The 21,204-nt window shown below is 41.5% G+C and overlaps 1 protein-coding gene across 10 annotated transcripts in view; it reads right to left on the minus strand.

Moving 5' to 3' along the window:
* Positions 1-21,204, minus strand: part of Ssdp (Sequence-specific single-stranded DNA-binding protein) — a 294,147-nt gene that overhangs the window by 171,458 nt on the left and 101,485 nt on the right. For 9 of the 10 annotated variants that reach the window (XM_083117122.1, XM_083117123.1, XM_083117115.1 and 6 more), the window contains exon 5: positions 3,520-3,561. The exons of the other annotated variant lie outside the window; for it this stretch is intronic. In XM_083117122.1, coding sequence (XP_082973248.1) covers positions 3,520-3,561 — 42 coding nt within the window. The remainder of the gene's footprint in view (positions 1-3,519; positions 3,562-21,204) is intronic. 10 annotated transcript variants of the gene reach the window in all.

The raw sequence follows: 21,204 nt of genomic DNA on the forward strand, positions 1-21,204 counted from the left end.
GCACATTGGGGATTTTGAACCTAACAATGGGGCAGCACAAGGTGTGGAGGGGTTGCACTAGGAAGAAAGGGGTCCAGCCCTTGGCGTCTTTATCTCGGCGTCACCGGTACTGCAGTACTGTGTAAGTGTTGCCATCTCATGGAAATAAAATAACGGAACGTGGCTTACGATATTCACACGTTTCCTCTTTGACTTGGTTCTGCAATATGAAACCAGAACAACAATTGGTTAAAGTGTACTTGAGTACCTCCACATTGTGCCATGTTCATTTTCTGCTTTAACTGACTGAGCAAATGCAATTGGATTGATTGATGTTACGTTATTTTACGTCAATTTCTGTCACTTTTCGCTAACTGCGATGATGAGGATGAGTGATGATATGACGAATTGATGAAGGGGCACTCGCAAACAGCACCCATGCCCAGGTCGGGATTCGAACTCGGGAATCCGGGCGTCGTAGCGAGCTGTGCTAACCACTTCGCCACGGAGGTCGACCTAATGCGATTGGAATTACTATAAATATATAGGTCGATATCGAAAATGAACTCTCAAATCGAGCAACTAACGGTGAAAAAATGACCATGGAAAAGCATCGTTGGCTCAGATTTTCATCGTCTTCAAAGCTTCCACCGTATATGCCAAAATGCGGATAAACCAGCTCAGGAATACGTCATTATGCAGATTCAGGTATTACGTATCCAAGTTAGGAAGGTGAGTGGAGTGATCCAATTCTTGTTCTCACTGTCTCAGATTCACCTTGGAACCAATCAATCCTGTTTCAATTAGCCTTCTAGCAGGAGGTGAATGCCACCAGACTAAAAACTCGTTTATCTGATCCGCGCTTATGCGTAAATCCTGTTTATCCGAAACAGTTTTTGGTAAATTTTAAAAATACAAACTTTTTTTTTCAGTAGCTGTAATCAATATTCAATAGCGTACACAGGCGATTTCACGTGATCCAACATTGTAGGCTATACATAATATACACTGTACCTCTATTAATCTCATTATTGAGTTTTGGTTTTTAAGTCCACTGTATGCACAGATAGGCTAATCGCGACTGGACTTACAGTTTAAGGTAGGGTCCGCATAGTGCTAACACTGGGTATCGAACTCGGGACCCCTTGTTTACAAAGCGACGACAGTACAGTTATCAATATTATAAAAGGTTTTAAAAAATTCTTAGATCTTTACAATACATCTCGGATGTACCATCAAATTCGGATAAGTGAGTTCATATAGTATGGGCGTAACTTGGACCTAATTTTCAGGGGGTAGAATCAAACTGGGCCTAATTTTGAGGGGGTAAAATCAAACCTGGGGCTTAGTTTTGGGAAGAGACTCGAAAAGTTTTCCATACAATAAAAACAGCATTCATGATTATTTGCTAAACAATGGTGACGTTTGCGAAATCACAAATATTACTCTTTATTACTTTGCTCCTCTTGCCCACTAACTTGTAAATTTTAATAAACAAGCCTGAAAGTTTTGTGGGGCAAGTGCCCCCTGCCCCCGCCAAGTTACGCCTACGGTACTGAAGATTTCAACGACAAGGCCTTAATTGTTCTTTAACTTACAACGTTCACGAAATCCTGTTCCTTTCTATTTTCCAGAATAATGTAACAGTAGACTGTTTTCCCTGCTACAGGAACGTAATGGTTCTGTTACGGTACAATCTAAATTCGCCAATATGCGCTTTTATGGATGTTGAACATAATTCAGTACTATCGGTGCGCACAACATACACAATAAACTTTATGATTCGTGTAGATATTTGTGTAGACACTGGAATTTTGCACACTATTCTGAATTCACGATTAATATAAAGAGAGGAAAACCTATGTAAAACCAACCATAAATACAGTACAATTAAACCTCTTCGGAAGAGAGAGGATTATTGCACTTCAAGATAGAATGGCAGAAGTTGCAAAAATTTGCAGAAGTTGGCAGTGCTGCTAGTCGGATGTTGGTTGAATCGACAGGGTTTATTCTAACCATTGTTGAGAGTTACAGGAACATCTCCCCCAAAGCCAGAGTCAGTTTGCATCTGGCGGGTGTTGGCAGCTGAGGGCTACCGTCTCTCCCCTCCTCTTGGCATTCAGCGAGACTCAACTCTGCATGTGGTGACTGAATTTAGTACTGTGGTAACGGGACAAAGACCGTTGCGGAGAAAACAGTTTTTTGCAGTTTCGAATGAACGTAAACAGTAGTTTTACTAATGCTGGCTATCCAGTACGTGGAGCTTCACCGTATAGTTTTGTATTACTTTATTCTACTAGCATGCTCACGCTCAGAGCACATTAAGTCACTAAGTGGTGAGAACAAAATCGAGTACCCCCATTTCATACAGGTAAAATAACAGTTGTAAAAGCTGGCTAGATTATGAACACGGATGCAAGAGTCCCAGGTTCGAGTCCCGTGGTGGAAAACTTGATTACTTCCGCAATGCTATAGGAAAGATGTTGCATTTCCGAAGAAATTTCAACACCCTACAGTTATACTGAATTCAGTGATCAACATTTCACTATGCAGGGGGGGGGGAACTATTTGCTTGAATTAACAGAACAAGTTTGGTTAAACTTTTTGGTACCCATAAACAAAAAAAGGCCGCGGTGGCTCAGTCGGTAACGCGTCTGACTATCATGCTAAAGATCCCGGGTTCGATCCCCGGCCGGTTCAAATCCGGGAACTTTTCTAACGGTGGAAGCGGCGCCTACCCAGCGTCGAATAACATGGGTACCTGGGGGAAACCCTGAAGGGTAAAGGCGGTCAGGGGCGTGATGCTGATCACATCACCCCCACTCACGACCGGATCAAGAAAGTGTGGGGCGTTACCTCCACACCCCCTATACGCCTTCATGGCGTGGTGCTATGCACAGGGGAACACTTTACCTTTATAAACAAAAAATGGTAGAATTTACTAAAGTTGGTTACTTTGACCAATTTTTATATTAACTCTAAACAAATGTGCACGGTTATTAATAATTTGATTCTGGTGAAAACTATTTGTCACAAATGTTTGGTTTCAGGAAACATTTCTTTTTTTTGTCATTTCACACAAACATTTTTTCTCTGTGTGGGGAAGGAAAAGCTCCTACTCGTTGCAGTATTCTTCAATATGGAATATTCAAGCATGAATTGAGTATAATAAAACCCTTAAACAGCAAGCAATGGATTTAGCAATCTTATATTTACAATAAGAACTAGTGCGCGGAAGCATCGCTAGTGCTCAAGCAAGAAAGCAACTTCGTGCTACTCAAGGTTATGAAGGGGGGCACATATATAAAAGCGAGAGAAAAAATACTGGCAGAAATTTATTTCCCAGGCGTTTTGCATCAACACAGAAGAAAAATAGAAAAATTAGTAAACATATATCAACAAGGGAAAGCCAGATAATTCTCTTATTTTAACACCAACACCTTCTATTTTCTTTACTACAGAAGCAGCATGTGTTAAAATATAGAACAAATCTAGAAATAATGCTAAAGCTAGTATATTATATTAAAAAATAGTACTCACGTGTGCTATTCCATTTACACCATACCCGGAATTTACAAAACCCTGAAAGAAGGAGACAGTATAAGTCTATGGATAGAAGCACATGCAAAAGCATGCCAATTAGAAACATAGCATATGCTCTTCCCAAAAAAGAGTGCACCATACATGTTATATACATACACCAATCTATTAATACCTTTACAAATTCTATCATGTAATAAATTGCACCCAGTTAACACTGAACAAATTTATGTATTCTGGAACTGGTTCATTTTATATAATTCTAGTATCACATGCCGAGCGAAAACAAAAGTCTAATACAATGCAACAATAGCTGGTGCATACAATAAACAAGTGTGGGCTTATCTATTTTTATGGAAAATAGAGCGCATAGTACGCCGCAGAAGCTCTTTATATTGTAAGGGAAAAGGATGCATTATTTTTACAATGGTTTGACCGTGACATACATCGGATAATTGCTTCAACTAGCAGGAAATCCGGTTGCCATACAAATCGAATTGACTCCATAGAACGATCATCCACGTCGAAACTCTGGAGAATCTTTAGAGCATTTGATGTGAATAATGCAATGATTCTTCGAGTAAGGAACGAACGACAATGAAAAGGAGAATGAAAACCTAGCAATTCAGTTTTCTACAACTTCCAAATTGCAGGTTTACGACCTGCAGGAAGACCAAAATAAAAACCATAACCTACGCTATACTTAAAGGATAAAAAATGTTAGAATACTAATAAAATAAACGTTTAAATAGAACTTTAGGAATGATAACTTTTACCTACGATTTTTACTCTGAACATACACACACACATACGTATATATATAGCTGTACATGTTCCTAATATTTCCGTATGAATGCATTAGATTCCTTGATCCATTTTAGTTCCTCCTAAAAGTATCGCAACTCTAAACAGCGAGTTAATGTAGGATATTGGTCATACACGGATTGGGGGGGGGGTTAGCCCCTAGCCTGCACCTACAAGGGCCTCCACTGGGTGAGAAATGCTTTGGGAAGCACCACAAAAAAAAAAAAAAAAAAAGGTAAAAAGAAAAGAAAACTATGTAATTGAAATGTGGCAAAAATAACAAGTAACTATCCATCTGATCTCACGATGATAGCCCTGGACCTCCACACATATTGGCACATTAAGACGAAGGCCCTTTGAACGGTTCTAGTGTCAAAGCATACTAAACATTTCAAATTTTAATATCAAATAATAACTTGGAGAGACCATTACCTAGACAAACCAGCACATGCGCTAAACTTATTCCGGTTATCTTATAGAGACGAAAACACTAAATGTTACACAAAGACAAAGTTGTCAATCAGAAATGTTCATCAAGATAAGTATAGAAGAAAGGCGAGGGGGGGGATCAAGAGCATTTAGCACTTCTACACAGAATGAAGCAGTGAATTACAGAGCTCAAAACTGTACAAGCAATATAGGAAAAGGATAGAAAAAAAAAAGCTTGTCAATTAAACCATGCAGCATTATTTATCATTTTTGGAGGGATTTGTTGTTGTTATTTTATTGACGATGCCAATTTATCACGTCTCTTCAACGTATTGAAGTTGTAGTACGAAGACTCCTCCCGATTTGTCACCCAAAAAATATGTCACTGTCATAGACACAGAAAACTAAATGCATCAATTCTATTTGATGCACCAGAAACTCATAGACTGATGCACTAAACTGTCTTTTTTGGCGCTTGCCAACAACAATCAGATTTACAATTTGCTGCATTTGTGTACGTATATCGTTTGTAAAGGTAACGCCAAAGTGCATCACGTGATGCAAGTGAATATTTCTAAGTGAATATTTCTTCCTATGTCGAGCTGTGCTTTAATGCATCAATTGACGAGTTCTTTGTTGCACCTTCCTGCAAATTTCTCCGTGATGCACTTAAAAAATTGGTCTCGGCTACAAAATTTATGCATTTTTTTGTTTCTACTGATTCATGTACTTTTGTGTGTGTACTGTTCGGGAAGAAAAAATACTGTTGTGTTTCTCCAGCTGAGAACGCTTCTCAGGTTTCCCCACATACAAGTACAGACACAGCATGTGATCTCAATTAATACCAGAATTTATCAGTCGTGCTTCTTCCTTCCTTTCCATTTAGCTTATTTTACGTCGTTTTTATACTTATTGGGTTAATCGCGACGATGAAGACAAATAATGGACGAAGGGGAAATGCAAACATACATCCATGATTTAGCTAGGGTTTGGACGTGCGAACTTTGGCTTGGAAGCACGTAACGCAAACACAGTCCTGAACTTGAGCACCTATAAACATAGTGCAAACCTTTATTTGTAGTACTGTCAGCCAGGAAGTGTTCGAAGTTATTGCAATGCATCCTGTATAATAGTAAAACAATGAATCATTTTTGTCTGTTCAGTTTCTCATCTTTCCTTGTACTTCACCCAGGTCTTCTGCAGAGATCAAAAACACCATTAAATGTGAATTCGCCGAGAAAACCAGTTTGAACTACTGCTAAACAACAGCCTTCCCAAATCAGGGGGGACGATTCAGTACAAGAACAGACATTTTCGTACACTGCAGTTTTTCCAGTTACGCCGACCTCTAGCGCAGCGCGCCACGACGTCGGGGGGTCCCAGCTTCGAATCCCGGCCTCGGTATGGGTGTTCTTTGTGAGTGTATCTTCATCAGTTTCATCATTCATCCCTATTCGCGATTAGCCAAAAGTGCCAGAAAAGCGAAATCAATTTATCTAATTACGTCACTTGTGTCCGCAAGACTAGAACTACAGTTGAAAGTGGGATCCGAACCACCATGTGTCTCCACCGGGTATCGAACTGGGAACACCTTGATTAAAAGGCGACAACGTTACCACTACGCCATCGGGAAGCCGAGAACTGCCAAGTTAAGCAGTTCTATTTGTAATTATAGTTTTACGGTATACGGGGAAGAAGTAATTACAGGCAGGTGCACTTGTGCGTTGCATCAAGTTTGTAACTTTCAATATGGTCCTTACAACGAAGAAGTGCTCGTGACTGTACAATGATGGCCTTAGAACTGGAGTGTAGAAAAATAACAGAAGATAGCTGTGGTTGAAAGCGACATTATTTCCATCGCTTTTGAGCGGGATTTCGTGGCGGAGTGATTAGTACAGCGCGCTACGACGCCAAGAGTTCCGGGTTCGAATCCTAGCCTGGGCGTGGGTGTTCGGGTGAGTGTCCCTTCATCAATTTCATGATTACTTATTATCATCATCTTCGCGATTAGCCAAAAGTGGCAGAAAAGCGAAATAAAATAAACCAAATCAATCCATCAAATATTCGAACCGAGGTTGAAATGTTAACGCACTAAAAAAAATACATTCAAAGATAACAATTGTTAGTAAAGCAACTGTCTGCACTTCAAATACAATGACTTGCACTTGAAGTGAAAATGCGTTATTATCGTACTTGTTCCAATGGAAACGAAAATTCAATTTCAGACAGAAAAGCTGGTTTAACAAAGAAAAAGTTGCAAATATTTTTTTTAAAAAAATCTTCAGCATGGTCGATTCCATGGGTTCCTAAGGACGCATTGCACAAGATAAAGCAAACGTGCATTGTAAAAAAACAAAGTTAATCCCTTTAAGTGAGATAGCATTGTGAACAAGCATCCTATAAATAAGAAGTGCAGTGCACATTTAAAAGAAGCATTATACTTACCGCATGCTCTTTATTTAAAAGTCATTATAAAACCCATCAATATCTTGAACGACTTCTGAAATTGAATAAGTGTCGCGCAGAGACAGTTGTAATAAAAATTCAGGCACACTCAATAAAATTCGTTGCTTGAACTGTTACTGGCGTGAATTAGAAACATTACAAGCGTTAACTAAACAATTAAATGCAATGAACATGAGGCAAGGTAATTACATTACCTATACTTGCATTAAATTACCTCACTTCATGTGACCTTTTCCTGCAGTTCAGTCTATATTGTAATAGACATTAATTGGGACTCAAAGATGCTGAAATATCCTTAACAACTTCAACAATATCTTGAGTGAAATTATCTCTTGATTTACCCAAAGGGGTAAATTATTCATATTGTTTGTCAACCTCCTCCTTCTGTAACTTGACAGGGGAAATCCCTTGCGTCTATTACGACGTTAGAACGCATCTCAACAATATTGTACTTTCACTTCTTATTATATTTGATTCAGAGGTTTGAGTTTCTGTTTTAATCCCACTTCATGCACAGATAGGCTAATCGGGACTGGGCCTACAGTTTAAATTGGGATTTGAATCGTTATGGTTCTCCACCACGTATTGAACACGGGACCCCATAATTACAAAGCGAGGACGTAAACACTACGCCATCGGGGAAGCCAGTTTTATTCACAGTCATTGTGCAATCTGAGTATTTCTTGTGGCTCAGCAACAGATTAACCTATTAGAAGAAATATATATTCTTGCATGGTATGGGAGATAGCATATTTGAATGACATTTGGGCTCGCTCTCGCTCTCTCTCTCTCTCTCTCTCTCTCTCCCTCTCTCATCTCTGTAATGACGAACGAGTGAGTGTGTCTTTTTGTTTTACATGCACTTCTAACAACTGCTGTACCTAGCTTCTATGCATACGTGGGTGAATGTCAGAAGAAATAACAACGTATGTCAATTTTAAATTCGAACCTACGGTACGTATTCTGCAATATTAACTTATATGTGTGTATAATCTAGCTTGCATATGTTAGTTACATTGCGTCGCACTTTCACTCCATGTTAATCGAGGCCGATTAGAAAATATTCGAGAATTTGTTTTTTATTCGGATGTTTCACTTCGCCTTTTACCTGTAAGGGTCTGGTCTAAGAACATGCGCTAGAGAAATCGGTGAAATACGAGCATGAGGTCGACAGTTCGAATCCTGGCCAGGCCATACAGGCATGTAGCATTGAATTTTTCGCTGACATTTCTACATTGTACAGTCGCAGACACTTCTGGGTTATAACAATCCCTTTAACTTTCAATGGAAGAGTTACAACCGAGAAGTGTCCATGACTGTACATCTCCTGTGTGTGTGCAAAAGCTCTACGATGGGAGAAACTAGGCACCAGCTACGTACTCAGTGTTTCAAGGGCAACAGATCCCGTTGCGGTAGCACCGACCGAGACAAATCCACACAGGCAAAAGTAAAAAAATCAGGCGAAACGAGTGCTGGCTCGGAAGCTCAGTTGGTAAGGCAATGGCACGCGGGTTCGAGCCCTGGTAGAGTCTGTACTTTCTGCCGACATGTAATACATCAACCACTTTGTTGCCACTTTTGGCTAATCGCGACGGTGAGCGATGAAATGACGAGCTGACACTTGGAAAGAATGCTCACGCTGGGATTCGAACCCGGGACGCCTGCCGTTGTAGCGCCACTCCACAGAGGTCGGCTACAAATTAATGCATCATTGCTAATCTTCAATCATCTGTTCATCATCGCGATTAGCTTAAGAGGTAAAAATAACTAACACGCAAAAACGGAAGGATTTGTGATGCTCAAGGTTTGTACGACGTGCTTCATTTCGAATAAAACGAACAATTTCGTTCACGCATTAACAGAGACTTGCAGATAAGTCAGCCCAGTGCGCTACGACGTCAGAGGCCCCGGGTTCGATTCCCGTCCTGGGCATGGTTGTTCTTTGTGACTGTCCCTTCATCAATTCCATCATATCCTCCCTCATCCTCATCTTCGCGATTAGCTAAAAGTGGTAGAAAAGCGAAGTAAAACAATCCAAATCAAACTTGTAGATAGTCAAGTCTCGCTCACGTCGAGTTTCTACACTGTGCGAAGTTGCGCACGCGGGGAAACCAGCCGCAGGTTAGAACCACTGATTCGAGAGCACCACGCTTTTTTTCCCCCAACTCTTTATCCGGCCCGGCAGCGAGCATTCCGTCCCTACGCGCAGGACCATGAATGAGCACGATTCCTTTTACGCGCGTCCGTTACTCACTTGTCTACTTCGCCAGCCGTCTTACGTTTCCAGCCGGGTGAACGGGTGACGAAGAAATGTCTGAGCGATTCGGCGGATTAAAGAGCCCGCTCCTTTCCATGCCGCGTTCAGGATAGTCGGCAGTTAACAAGCCTTTCATTACTGTGGCCTGACCTGACACGTGACCTGGCAGGAGGCACAGCCGACTGCAAAGCAAGTGCTCCAGAACACGCGACCAACTAGTCTTCTTTCCGAAAAGGGCCGTGCAGTCTAGTTAAGAAGTGCATTTAAAACTCAATCTTTCTCCTTCACCGTGACAGATCGTTATCTTGCCACCTTTGTGCTTGAAGCTTTAACACTGCTCAACAGGACACGGCCTTGAGCAAGTAGCCAGCAGGGTTAAGCAATAATATAATTAATCACAATCAGTGTGCGAATTAACGGGGGAGGGGGGTGCCAGGGACCCCCGCTCCACACACACACACACAAGATGTATCCCCGGCAAAAGAAAATTATTTTTATCCCTGCCAGAGATGTCCATTTTTTTTATCCCCATCAAAGAAAATTGAATTGAAAGCATATACAATCCTCACAAACAGTTTGGGGTATTGTTATATTAGGCAATAGGTGATAGGCAAGATCTTGGAATTCAACACATGGAATCTGCATGCTGGACGTTCTCGTGCACTCGCCGACATATGTCACCCTGGCTATCACCTATCGCTCATCGTCGTCGCCTTGTAATCAAGGGTTCCCGGGTTCGATTCCCGATGGAGGCACAGACTTTAAACTGCAGGTTCAGTCCCGATTAGCTTTGCTGTTCATCAAGTAGACATAAAACAACAATCAATCAAAACCTATCGCCTAATATAACAATATTCCAAACTTTTGTAAGTAGTGTAGTAATCATTTTTTTTACTACGTAACAAACACATTGAAAAATCATTCGTGTCCATCAATGGTCCAGTCATCAAACATTTCCTTCCCGCAAAATTATGCAGCCTTGTGGATTAAGGAAGAACAAAGGTTAGAACCATGTTCCAAGGTACTTGGAACCACAAGGCAATAGTTTAGATTACCGACTGGTGAGTGGTAACATATATGCAAATTTCCACCCCCACCCCCACAAAAAAACCTACTGAATGGTCATCCCCCCCCACTCCGATCACAATGTTCACAACATAGGCGCTTAGGCAGCTTTATGCAGGGACACGGAAAAGCCTTACCATAGATTACCCACCCCGGGAATCGAACTCTGACCACCCGCGTGGCAGTCAGCCGCCCTGCCGACTAGACAACTGCGCCTCCGTGATCCCGTATTAGTTCTACTTAATTAAATCATTGTTAGAATTAATCTCAAGATAGAAATGTTACGTAAAAATGCTTTTTATTATTATTATTTTTTAAACGGCTTAAGAATCAATGGTGACTCAATGAGAGAAGAACTTTATAACATTTACAACTCCACAAACATTGAAGACGATACGACTTCCTCAGGTAAAGACCCCACTTTGTGCACTCCCCCTACTTTCATCATACATTTACAAAGGGGAAGGAAATAGCTTAAGAGCTTTTCCGTGTCAAGAAGTGCTGTTACGAAACACTACAAGTTCTACACAGGAAACACCTGAGTTGTGCATTTTTCTAGTTAATGGTGCACCAAATTTTAGAGTTTTGCTTTAAAACTGAGAAGCAACAACAATTAATACAATATCACGGCACCGAGTAACGGTTACAGTACAAACGTTTATCCTGCATTGGAATTTACTTTGGGGGAAAAGTGGAGGTAAAATAATACTGGAAGGATAACTCAGACAATGTAGAATTCAACTATAGTTTTCAAGTTTTGCACGTGGAAGGAACTTGGATGTAGAAAATACGTTAACCTACCTGAATAATGGGAAGGAAAATGTTCTCAGTTTGTAGACAGACTACAATACAAAGTTATTAACCGGTTGATTGATTGATTGATTTAGTTTATTTTACTTCGCGTTTTGTGCCTCTTGTTTAATTTGCGAAGATGGGGATGAGTGATGAAATTGATGGACATTGACAAACAACAAAGCCCAAGCGGGATTCGAACCCGGGACCCTTGGCGTCGCAGCGCGATGTGCTAACCACTTGGCCACAGGGTCCGGCAGTTATTAACAGGGAACGGATATATATGTATTAAAGTGTAAAATATGTAAATATATTTTTAGTTATTTTAATCAAAATATGGAATAAAATATGGACTTGCAATTGTCAAAAATGGCAATTTTCATTAAACAAACTGCACACCTAGATGAATAAAATATATTAGCCTTACATGGCTAATTGTAATGCAAAATCCAAACGCAAAAAATTGATAACCAAACATTCTTTTAAGTGCTGAATCGTGACTCTCCTATTCTCCCTGAAGACAAGATTTATGTTGACTGAAACTACGTTCAATATATATATCACATGAAGCAATGGGAGTATATTTAAAATATGCAATGAATTTCACGTGAAAGCTTGAGCTTGCGTTCTTCCGGGTTCCGTGATGAGCACGTGGTGCTCTACCAAGTTATGCCCAGTTTGTCATAGATCATCTGGGGGACAAATGCATTGTCTATTGTCAAGATTTAAAATAAGAGTACAAAACGAACAAAATACAGATGAATTCTAAACCTTTGGTATTTAACACAAGAAAGAAAATAGAGTGTTTGCATGAAAATGGAATATATGCTGGAAAATGTTTGAAAATATTTACATAGCACGTAAAAATATGTACTAAAAGCTAATATATGTAAATATATGGATAATAAAAACAGCATTTTTGGAGCTTACAAACCACGATTCGCAAAGATAATATATAATAACATTGATTTTAGCATTGGATTAAGATATGTATTTACATATATATCCGTTGCTTGCAAATGTACCTCGCATTTACAGAATATAGAAGTGGAGGATTACATTTCAGTAACTGCACATTGGAACTTTTGTTACAAATTTTAGGATGGGTCTGCAAATTATTTGTGTCGTGTGGTTGAAATGTATTTCGGGTATTGCGAGTCGTCCTACTTCAGATAATTTTTTTAATGAGCTTGATTAATCATTTGATGTAATACACAGAAACGTCTGTGAATTGTTCGGAATTCCAAAGCACAACGATGTGATAACTACGACTAGGATTTTCTTGACAATAAATTACAAACAAAAATCCCTAAAAACCAAATCATTTATGACCTAGAATAATAATTACCCGCGGCGTAACAGCCACGTGTAACCAGTTACGGGGTGACGTGTGATCAGCACAACGAACCCTCAGTTGTTGTTCTAAGTTTTCTATTACCGGATTACGCTACTCATTTGCAGCTTCACAATTTCCTCACCACAATGGTGGGTAGCCACCGGTCACATACACAGGCCTAAATCTCAGGAGAAATGTTTTTAGGCTTCCCCATAAGGAGACTCGAACCTAGGCGCGCCCCGTAGCCGGAGCCCAAAGCTTGCGCCTTAAGTTTGACGCCAACTGAGACGCGGCGAAACACGGAAATTTCCGCCAACATATCTTCTGTGGTCTGTCAAATGGTGTAACGCTTACTACAGGGAAACGCGCGGAACAGATGCACGGAATTTCAGGCTAGAAGTCTGCAGGTTATCAAAACTGTTCCGTTCTGTTGCTGCGCTTCCGGCGTCTCTGTGGGCGTCAAGCTTTAGCCCGCACGGGCACGGTGCCGTTCCCAATGGGTCAATTGGGACTGGAACACCAGTATTGAGAGGGGTCCGGAACCACCGGGTGTCAAACCCGGGACCCCCTGATCACAAGCCGACGACGTTACCACTACGCCATCGGGTAACCGAGTAAAATAAAACTCTATTGAAGTTACTTTAGAGAGATTATGACTTCTACAGATGACAACACTGGACAGCCAAAGGGGAAGGAACGGCAAGCACTAAGCGTGGAGTGCAGTGGAGCTGACATTACGTCGGCCGACCGTGGACAATTACATCCAGCGACTCCTCTTTTACGTCCATGTTGCCGGATTGTTCTTTTCTTTTTCTTAGCACGTTCAATACAGAATATTAATGAGCGGCTCTGCTCTCTTTCGCACAACATCCGTAGCACGCAAACGCTCATTTCATTTGCAACCAATGCATAACTGAACTGCATACGAGAGACCCAGCAGGTGTAGACAAGTGCAGGTCAGGTAGGGGTTTCTGGGCTACATCAAGGAATACCGTGCGTTACTATCGTTAGTCCTTAAAGATGTAAAACTACATGAACTGGATTAACATGTAATTCATGTCGGTCTGAAAAGTATACTTTGGTCCCGAGGCCGAGGCCAGGGCCCGGGTATAGGTGTTCCACTGCGTTCGTTCTGTCATCCTAATCGTCGCGATTAACCTAATTAGATACAAAAGTGGAGTTAAATAAAGAATGAACCAGATTTAAATGTGGAGTGTGGGGTATTGGGTGGCAGTAACGCCTGTATTGATGGATTGGTTAGGTTTGTTTCACTTCGCTTTTATGCCACTTTTGGCTAATCACGGATGAGAGTTGATATGATGAACTTCATGATACTCTCACAAAGAACACCCATGGCCAGGCTGAACCCGGGACCCTCGGCGTCGTAACGCGTTGTTACCGCCCACGGAGGCCGGCGTTTAAGATAAATATCGAAAAAAAATGGAGCGTAGAAAACGTAAAATATAAACTATATAACAAAAATACAACTTTTATCAGGGTAACGGTAAAGTTCCCCGTGCATATAGAGCACCGTGTCATGGCATATTTAGGGATGTGGGAGTAGGGCTCCTCCATACATTCTCGATCTCGGACATTTTGGAGGTGGTGCGATCAGCACCACGATCCGGTCGGCTTCCTCCCCCCCCACCCGGGGGGTTGGTCCCCAATTACCCATTGATTTTTATCATATTTCCGCACCTCTTAAAAGACGATTGTTCCACATTCCATGAAATATCAAATTATTTGAATGTATTCTTTTAATACCTTTCTAAGATCTAAGTTGCGCCTATTAATGTAACTTCTATCAATTTCTTCCCAGTTGTGACAATATCGTTTCATGTACGGATTCTTCTACACTTTTCAATGCTTTTCCCATTCCTATTTTAGAGGGTTTTTTCACTGCCTATGAAAAATCGGAAAACTAGTTGCTTAAAGAAGGAGTATATGGCCAAATCCAGGATTCCATTTGGTTGCCTCACATGTCCTTGGCCTTTTATTTTTTCACCATTCGTTTATCTACCTCCGCAGTGAACCAGAAAGTAGAATATGCGACCTTGAAAGCAACGGAAAAATACTTCGCTACTTGCCCTCAAGGTGAGAAAAAGCTGTTAGTGATGCGCGTTACAAGACGAGGGGAACCAGGAATCTTTACGATTTTTATTTCAGTTATTTTAAGTCGATTTTGGGTTAATTCCGACAATAATGATGAACTGATCATAGGACAAACATGAGGCTTTATACAGCTGATAACTTCGCCACAGAGTTCACATTGAAACAAGTTCCGCCAATGTTAAGGTGAGGTACGTACAGAAGTCATAGAGTTCGTTTTAGGTTCACGTTACGCTCAGATAGGTTCATTCGAAATCGACCTAGAGTTTCACTTGTGATCCAAACCACCGGGGAACGAACCCAGGACTCCTTGATTACAATGCGACAGTGTTACAGGTACGCCACTGCCGAAGCATCCGCATAGGTAAAGTTCCCGTGCCATGAAGGTACATTTAGGGGATGTGGGAGTAGGGCCACACATTCTCGATCTCGGCCATTTTGCAGGTGATGTGATCAGCATCACGCTCCGACAGCCTTTACCCCCAGTACCCATTGATTTCAGCCTGGGTGACCACCGGGGGGGGGGGGGGGACAAGGCTGGAAAAATTCCGACCTTAGATTACCCAGCCCAGAATCGAACGCGGGACCCGCGTGGCAGTCACATCCGTATGTAGGTCGTAACACTAGCATCCAAGATAACCAAATGATATAATGGTGCCTACTACTCCAAGCTTCCATCGTCTGGTTATTACAGATTAGTAATGTGAAACAAGGGGAAAATTTCAGATCTGTATTTGTATAGTTCATTTGGTACGTTGTACAAAATATTGTTTCCGTGTTGGGAATCCCACTTTCAAAACTCAACAGGCGAAACGTTTATTCGGTCAAGAACAGTTTGTTCCCAAACTGTAAATAACAGTACAAGAAGCACTCAGTTCACCGTTATCCTTATCCTCCGACAATATAACTGGAGAAGAGTGTCAGTCTCCGTCAGTGTCTCCCTCTTCCTCTCTGCCTGTGTGTTTCAAGCAACAGTTTGAGGTAGAAGGGTGCACAGAAAATAATACAATTATGAATTTTCGCCATCGCAATTAATATTGCAGATCTGTGCGAGATATGAATGATTCGTAATAGGCTTGGACACCTTCCGTATTGTGTTGCTAGGCATCAGAACTAAAATTTTGCAGAATATACATCATGTGTAAGCTGCTGTGGTCCAATCGGTACGGAAGGACACCCGAGTCCGGTTCCCGGAGTGAGTGGTCATTAATGTTTCTTCCACGTCACTGTATGTGGCTCGGAGGCACAACAATGGGTCTGCCGGAACGTGTTGATGACAACACCATCCCCATCGTGGTCCACACAGACAAAAGTTTGTCAAATTTCGTTCAACTTCACCTCAAGTCAGGCTAATCGGCACTGGGCCTACAGTTTAAAGTGGGGTCCGAATTCAATACGGCCGAGATCGAGAATGTGTGAATCCATGGTGCCTCAATGGCGTGTTGTTTTTGAAGTCCGCTTTATGCACTGAAAGGCTACTCGGGACTGGACCTACAGTTTAAAATTGGATCCTAACCACTGTGTGCCTCCATCGGTTATCGAAAACGGGACCCCTTCATTAAAAGGCGACGACGTTAACACTACGCCACAACGGAGGCCATGTGGTGCAATGACCGGGAGAATATATACAGTTCAAAAAGTTCTCATTGACAGTATATTCACTTTTTCATATTTTGACACGTCTGACAGGTCCAAAACTACGTCTAGACTTTAATTTTGGAGCTCAGGGACCATAACTCACAGGAATTACTTAAGATACAATTTGGTAATAAATTTAATATAAACGAGATATTTGTTTATGAGGAGAGGGGACAAGATGGTCAGATTCCAAGTTTGTGAGCACGCCATCTGCCATGAATTTAAAGCTTTTGGGCTGGAAGTCTAAAACCACTAGGCACCATGGAAGTACTGTACTGGCCATTATTGTATTTGAGACAAACTGGGCAATTAATTTCAAGATGGCAGGCGACAAAACGATTTTACATTTGCATTCGTTCCAAATTGCAATTTTCAAAACTCTGTTTACACTACATTTTTGCAACTTAAGGCACGACACTCTTAGCAATTTTACATTATTTGGGCTACAATTTGGTCAGAAAAAATTCATAATATATTGAGCCGTTTAAGAGCGATGGGAGGTGGACAGGAGGCAAGTAGTTAGTTATGGGGTTGTGGCCACACTATATGCTTGAACTTTCGAGCTGAACTTTTTGTATCTCTAATTTATAACAGCTAAAATATTTTGGATTACTCATTCAGATTTGTATTTCAGCAACATCGATAGAAGAGTCCCAATATGGCGGACTTCAAACCTACTGCAACTACACTTTGTAAACTGCGCTTGGCGCGGTTTGACATCAAGATTTATGGGGGGGGGCGGCAAAGACGACCAGGACATAAAAGTACACTAATTATTTTCACAATGATAATGCAGAACCAGTGCCTTCTGGTAAAGTATACCAACAAAAGTGCTCAGAGACGAGTAGGCTCGTACCTGCAACAAGAGGAAAATTTTGATTTCACGCATTCTCCACAAAGTAGTAGCAGATCAAGAAGACCCAGCGTTACGTTCAAATTTGTTTCCAATTGTAAACTGAAGCGTGAAAAACAAACCAACAAAAAAAGGATTCTTGAGACATTTGAAAGGTGTAGCTGGGCATGGGAAGCGATGAAAGGACCGTGGACGACCTTTAGTAGCAGCTGAACTTTTAATATTTGATTTTTCATTCTGCTTTAAAAATTGAGGATACAAAATTCCACACTGTACTGTCTCGGGTGGGAATTTTTCTGCCCTTGTTGTTGTATTAATAGCTATGGAGCTCAACGAACTAAAGACGGTCGTAGTGTGGTGAGGTGATGTCAGAGATCAAGAATGTGTAGAGCTGTGCCTCTACACCCTTATGAGATTTCCTAGTAGTCCAGGTGTAATTAACGCTCTTACGTGATCATGGTTAAAAATACCACACTGTTATTTGAAATAGCCCAGGAAATCCACGTATCCAACATCTTCAATGCCTGCGTAATGAGGCAAAAGGATTATTTGGAAACTCAACCACTTGGGTGTGAGACAATGATGATGTTGGACTCCGATACTATAATGTGTAAAGTCAACCAATATATTCAACCTCTTTCTTATGCACAATAAGAGGATGAGGAATTGATACAGACACTAACAGACTGCAGGATACATTTAGTACCAACATCACTGCAAATCTATCAGGTACGCATATGTTACTAAAATGATGGGACAGTTTTTAAGGATGGTTGAGGATTAGATGAAATTGACAAAGAAACACAAAGAACACCCTTGCCCAGCTGGAATTCAAACCGGAACCTTCGATGGAGAGATCCAAAGTCGACAACTTTACTAGCTCGGCCACCAAAGGAATTGATGAGCAATTCGTATAATCAAACCATGTGGTTTGCCGTGTACCAGTTTTACTTTCATTGATTTCGTTTATTTTACTTCGTGCCACTTTTGGCTCATCGCGATGAGGATGAGTGATATGATGAAATTGATGAAGGAACACTCGCAAAGAACACCCTTGCCCGGATCGGTCTCGAACCCAGGAACCCTGCCGTCGTAGCGCGTTGTGCTAACCTCTCCGCCACGGAGGCAGGCCAGTTTGATGTTGGTTCATTTGGCGTTTTAAGTCCACTTTATGCACAGTAAGGCTAATCGGGACTGGACCTACAGTTTAGAGTTGGATCCGAACCACTATGTGCCTCCACCGGGTATTGAACCCGGGACCCCTTGATTACAAGGCGACACCCCCGGCCAGTTTGAATTTGCGCAAGTAGCCCTCTAGTTAATGCTAACGCAACAGAACAGAATTAATAGGTCTCTTCTTGATTTTTGTATTTGTATTTTGATAATTTTTGCAACATTTTATAATCTTCTACATTAATAGAGATCAGGATGAACGACCATTATATTACATATGTGATAGAATGAACTTAATAAAACGCTCTATGCACTGGCGAGTGTTCCAACCAAGGATCTTTCGTGGACAGAATATGTTCTGCTACCGATGCGACTCGTTACCTTGCATTTACCCTATTGGGTGGGGGGAGGGGTGTAAGCCGAAATCTTGCAGACAGCTTGGTTTTGTCAGAAACAATCCCAAAACTTGCTTTTAAGTCCACTCTGCTTGGCTAATAGGGACTGGACCTACAGTTTCAAGTGGGATCGGAAGCACTCTGCCTCTACCGGGGATCGTCGAAACCGAGGGCCCTTGACCACAAGGTGACTGCGTGATCACTGTCATCAAGGAGACCCAGCTCAATTTTCTGATTAGATTAATTGATTTAGTTTATTTTACTTCGCGTTTTGTGCCTCTTGGCTAATTTGCGAAGATGGGGATGAGTGATGAAATTAATGAATGGACATTCACAAACAACCAAGCCAGACCGCGATGTGCTAACCACTCGGCCACAGGGTCGGGCCGGGCTTTCTGATTAGAAACAAATTAGCTGAACAAAGAATGTCATTTTAGCAGACGTTCAGGTAACCACGCTACATTTATGTCAGTGCAAGTAACTTCTGGGGTAAGGTGACCAGGCGTCCCGTATTAGCCGAGACAGTCCCCCTTTTTGAGTGTCTGTCCCGTTTTAAACGTACAACGGGACGCCAAAATGTCCCCTTTTTTGTGACAATGACTTATCGGCATAGAATTACTGCAACACCTTTTCTACTATTACTAGGAACTATGGCATTGTTGGGTAGAAATTATTTCAAATTTCATGTTAACAATGTGCTATATTCCAATTTTCTTAAAATATTGGAGTTTCTTCTCTGTTCACCTGGAACTAATTCCCCCACTGAACGAGTGTTGGGTACATGAATGGTTTATGGACAAGTGACAAGAACGCTCTTTCAGTACAGTCTTTGAAAGCTATGTCGACTAATAAGGTGAACTTTAATCACAGGTGTGTAAAGTTTTCCATAAAAAAAGCATGTACTGAAGATCCATTCTTCGGCAAAATATCATTGAATTACTTCTAATTCTAAGGGACTGCTTGGTTGGAGTGCAGTGCATTATCACCATATTATGTAAGATATTTACACAGTATTCATTTATTTACTTAGTGTTCGAGCTAAGTATTTATAGCGAAACAGTTTTCATATTAAAATGAGTACAATTTGTCGTCCTGTTTTTGAAAATATGAAAATGTCCCGTTTTGTTGTTTTCAAAATATGTTCACCTTATTCTGAGGACGTGCACGAACGCTTGACATAAAATTTTGAGAATCGAGTGGGAACTTTTGTAAAATCAGATAATGGCTCAGGACTAGCGACCGATTCCTCGGAATCATTAGCAAAGCTTCTATTAAAATACAATTGCATAAATACACGCAATAAAGTGTAGGACCGGACCTCGTACGTTCAATATGCACGTTAATGATTATCAACGAAAAAGTATTAAAAAACAAGAGCGGGAGAGAGCTTACGGCTCACCTGTACCTCTATAATCACCGAACTTCTCCCAAACATCCAGCTCATATTCCCCTCCTCCCGTTCCCCTTTCCCCCTCCGCTCCCACTTCGCTACCACGTCAATTCTCCCCCACTCGCGCCACAGTTCCTGCCATCATCCGCTTGCGCTGTTGCCAGGTCGAATCCCTTCTCGTATTGATCGGGATCGGCACACAATGAGACGGACCGAGAGTCACGTGACCTAAGCAAAACATCCCAAGGGAGCGGGGCCCGCACGACTCGCGCTTGGTTCGGCTGGATTGAGCGAGTACCACCGTACTACTCGCCCACTTAACCTTTATCCATGGAGACCTAGACGTCTCCGATCGCCGAACGTCTTCGGCTCGAAAGATCACCACTCGGTCCGCGAAGACGCGGGTGGCAGGGACGGCGACTCCCCACCGGAAGAAACTGTTTACAACGTGGCTGACGTAAAACCACTCGCATGTAAGCATGCTGGGAAGGAAAAAGAAAGAAAACTGGAAGAAATTGGCTTCAACAGTCAAAATTAAAGATGCCACGACATCCCAGTTAACTATGCTAATTACCCCACTGATAATGCATTGAAAAGTACCATACGCTGGTTCCTATTAGCTTCAATCTCTCCATTTCGGTTATTCGTACGTCACTTTTCTAGTTCTTCTTGAGTACATGCATGATGGGACCAACATGATACCTATACTTCAGCTGAGATCACCTGTACCTACAATCACCGAACTTCTCCCAAACATCCAAGTATAAATGATTATACTGAAATCCGTATGTTACGTCACGGAGCGTTTTCGTACACGTGTTTCGATTGATTTAGTTTATTTTACTTTGCTTTTCTGCCACTTTTGGCTAATCGCGAAGATGAGAATGAATGGTAATAATGGACAGCACACCACACGAGCCCCTATACTGGCTGTGAGTCCAGACGCCAGAGCCTCGATAGTATGCAAAATACATACAT

This window comes from Lepisma saccharinum, chromosome 2 (genome assembly GCF_977018435.1).
Source record: "Lepisma saccharinum chromosome 2, izLepSacc3.1, whole genome shotgun sequence".
Lineage (NCBI taxonomy): Eukaryota > Metazoa > Arthropoda > Insecta > Zygentoma > Lepismatidae > Lepisma > Lepisma saccharinum.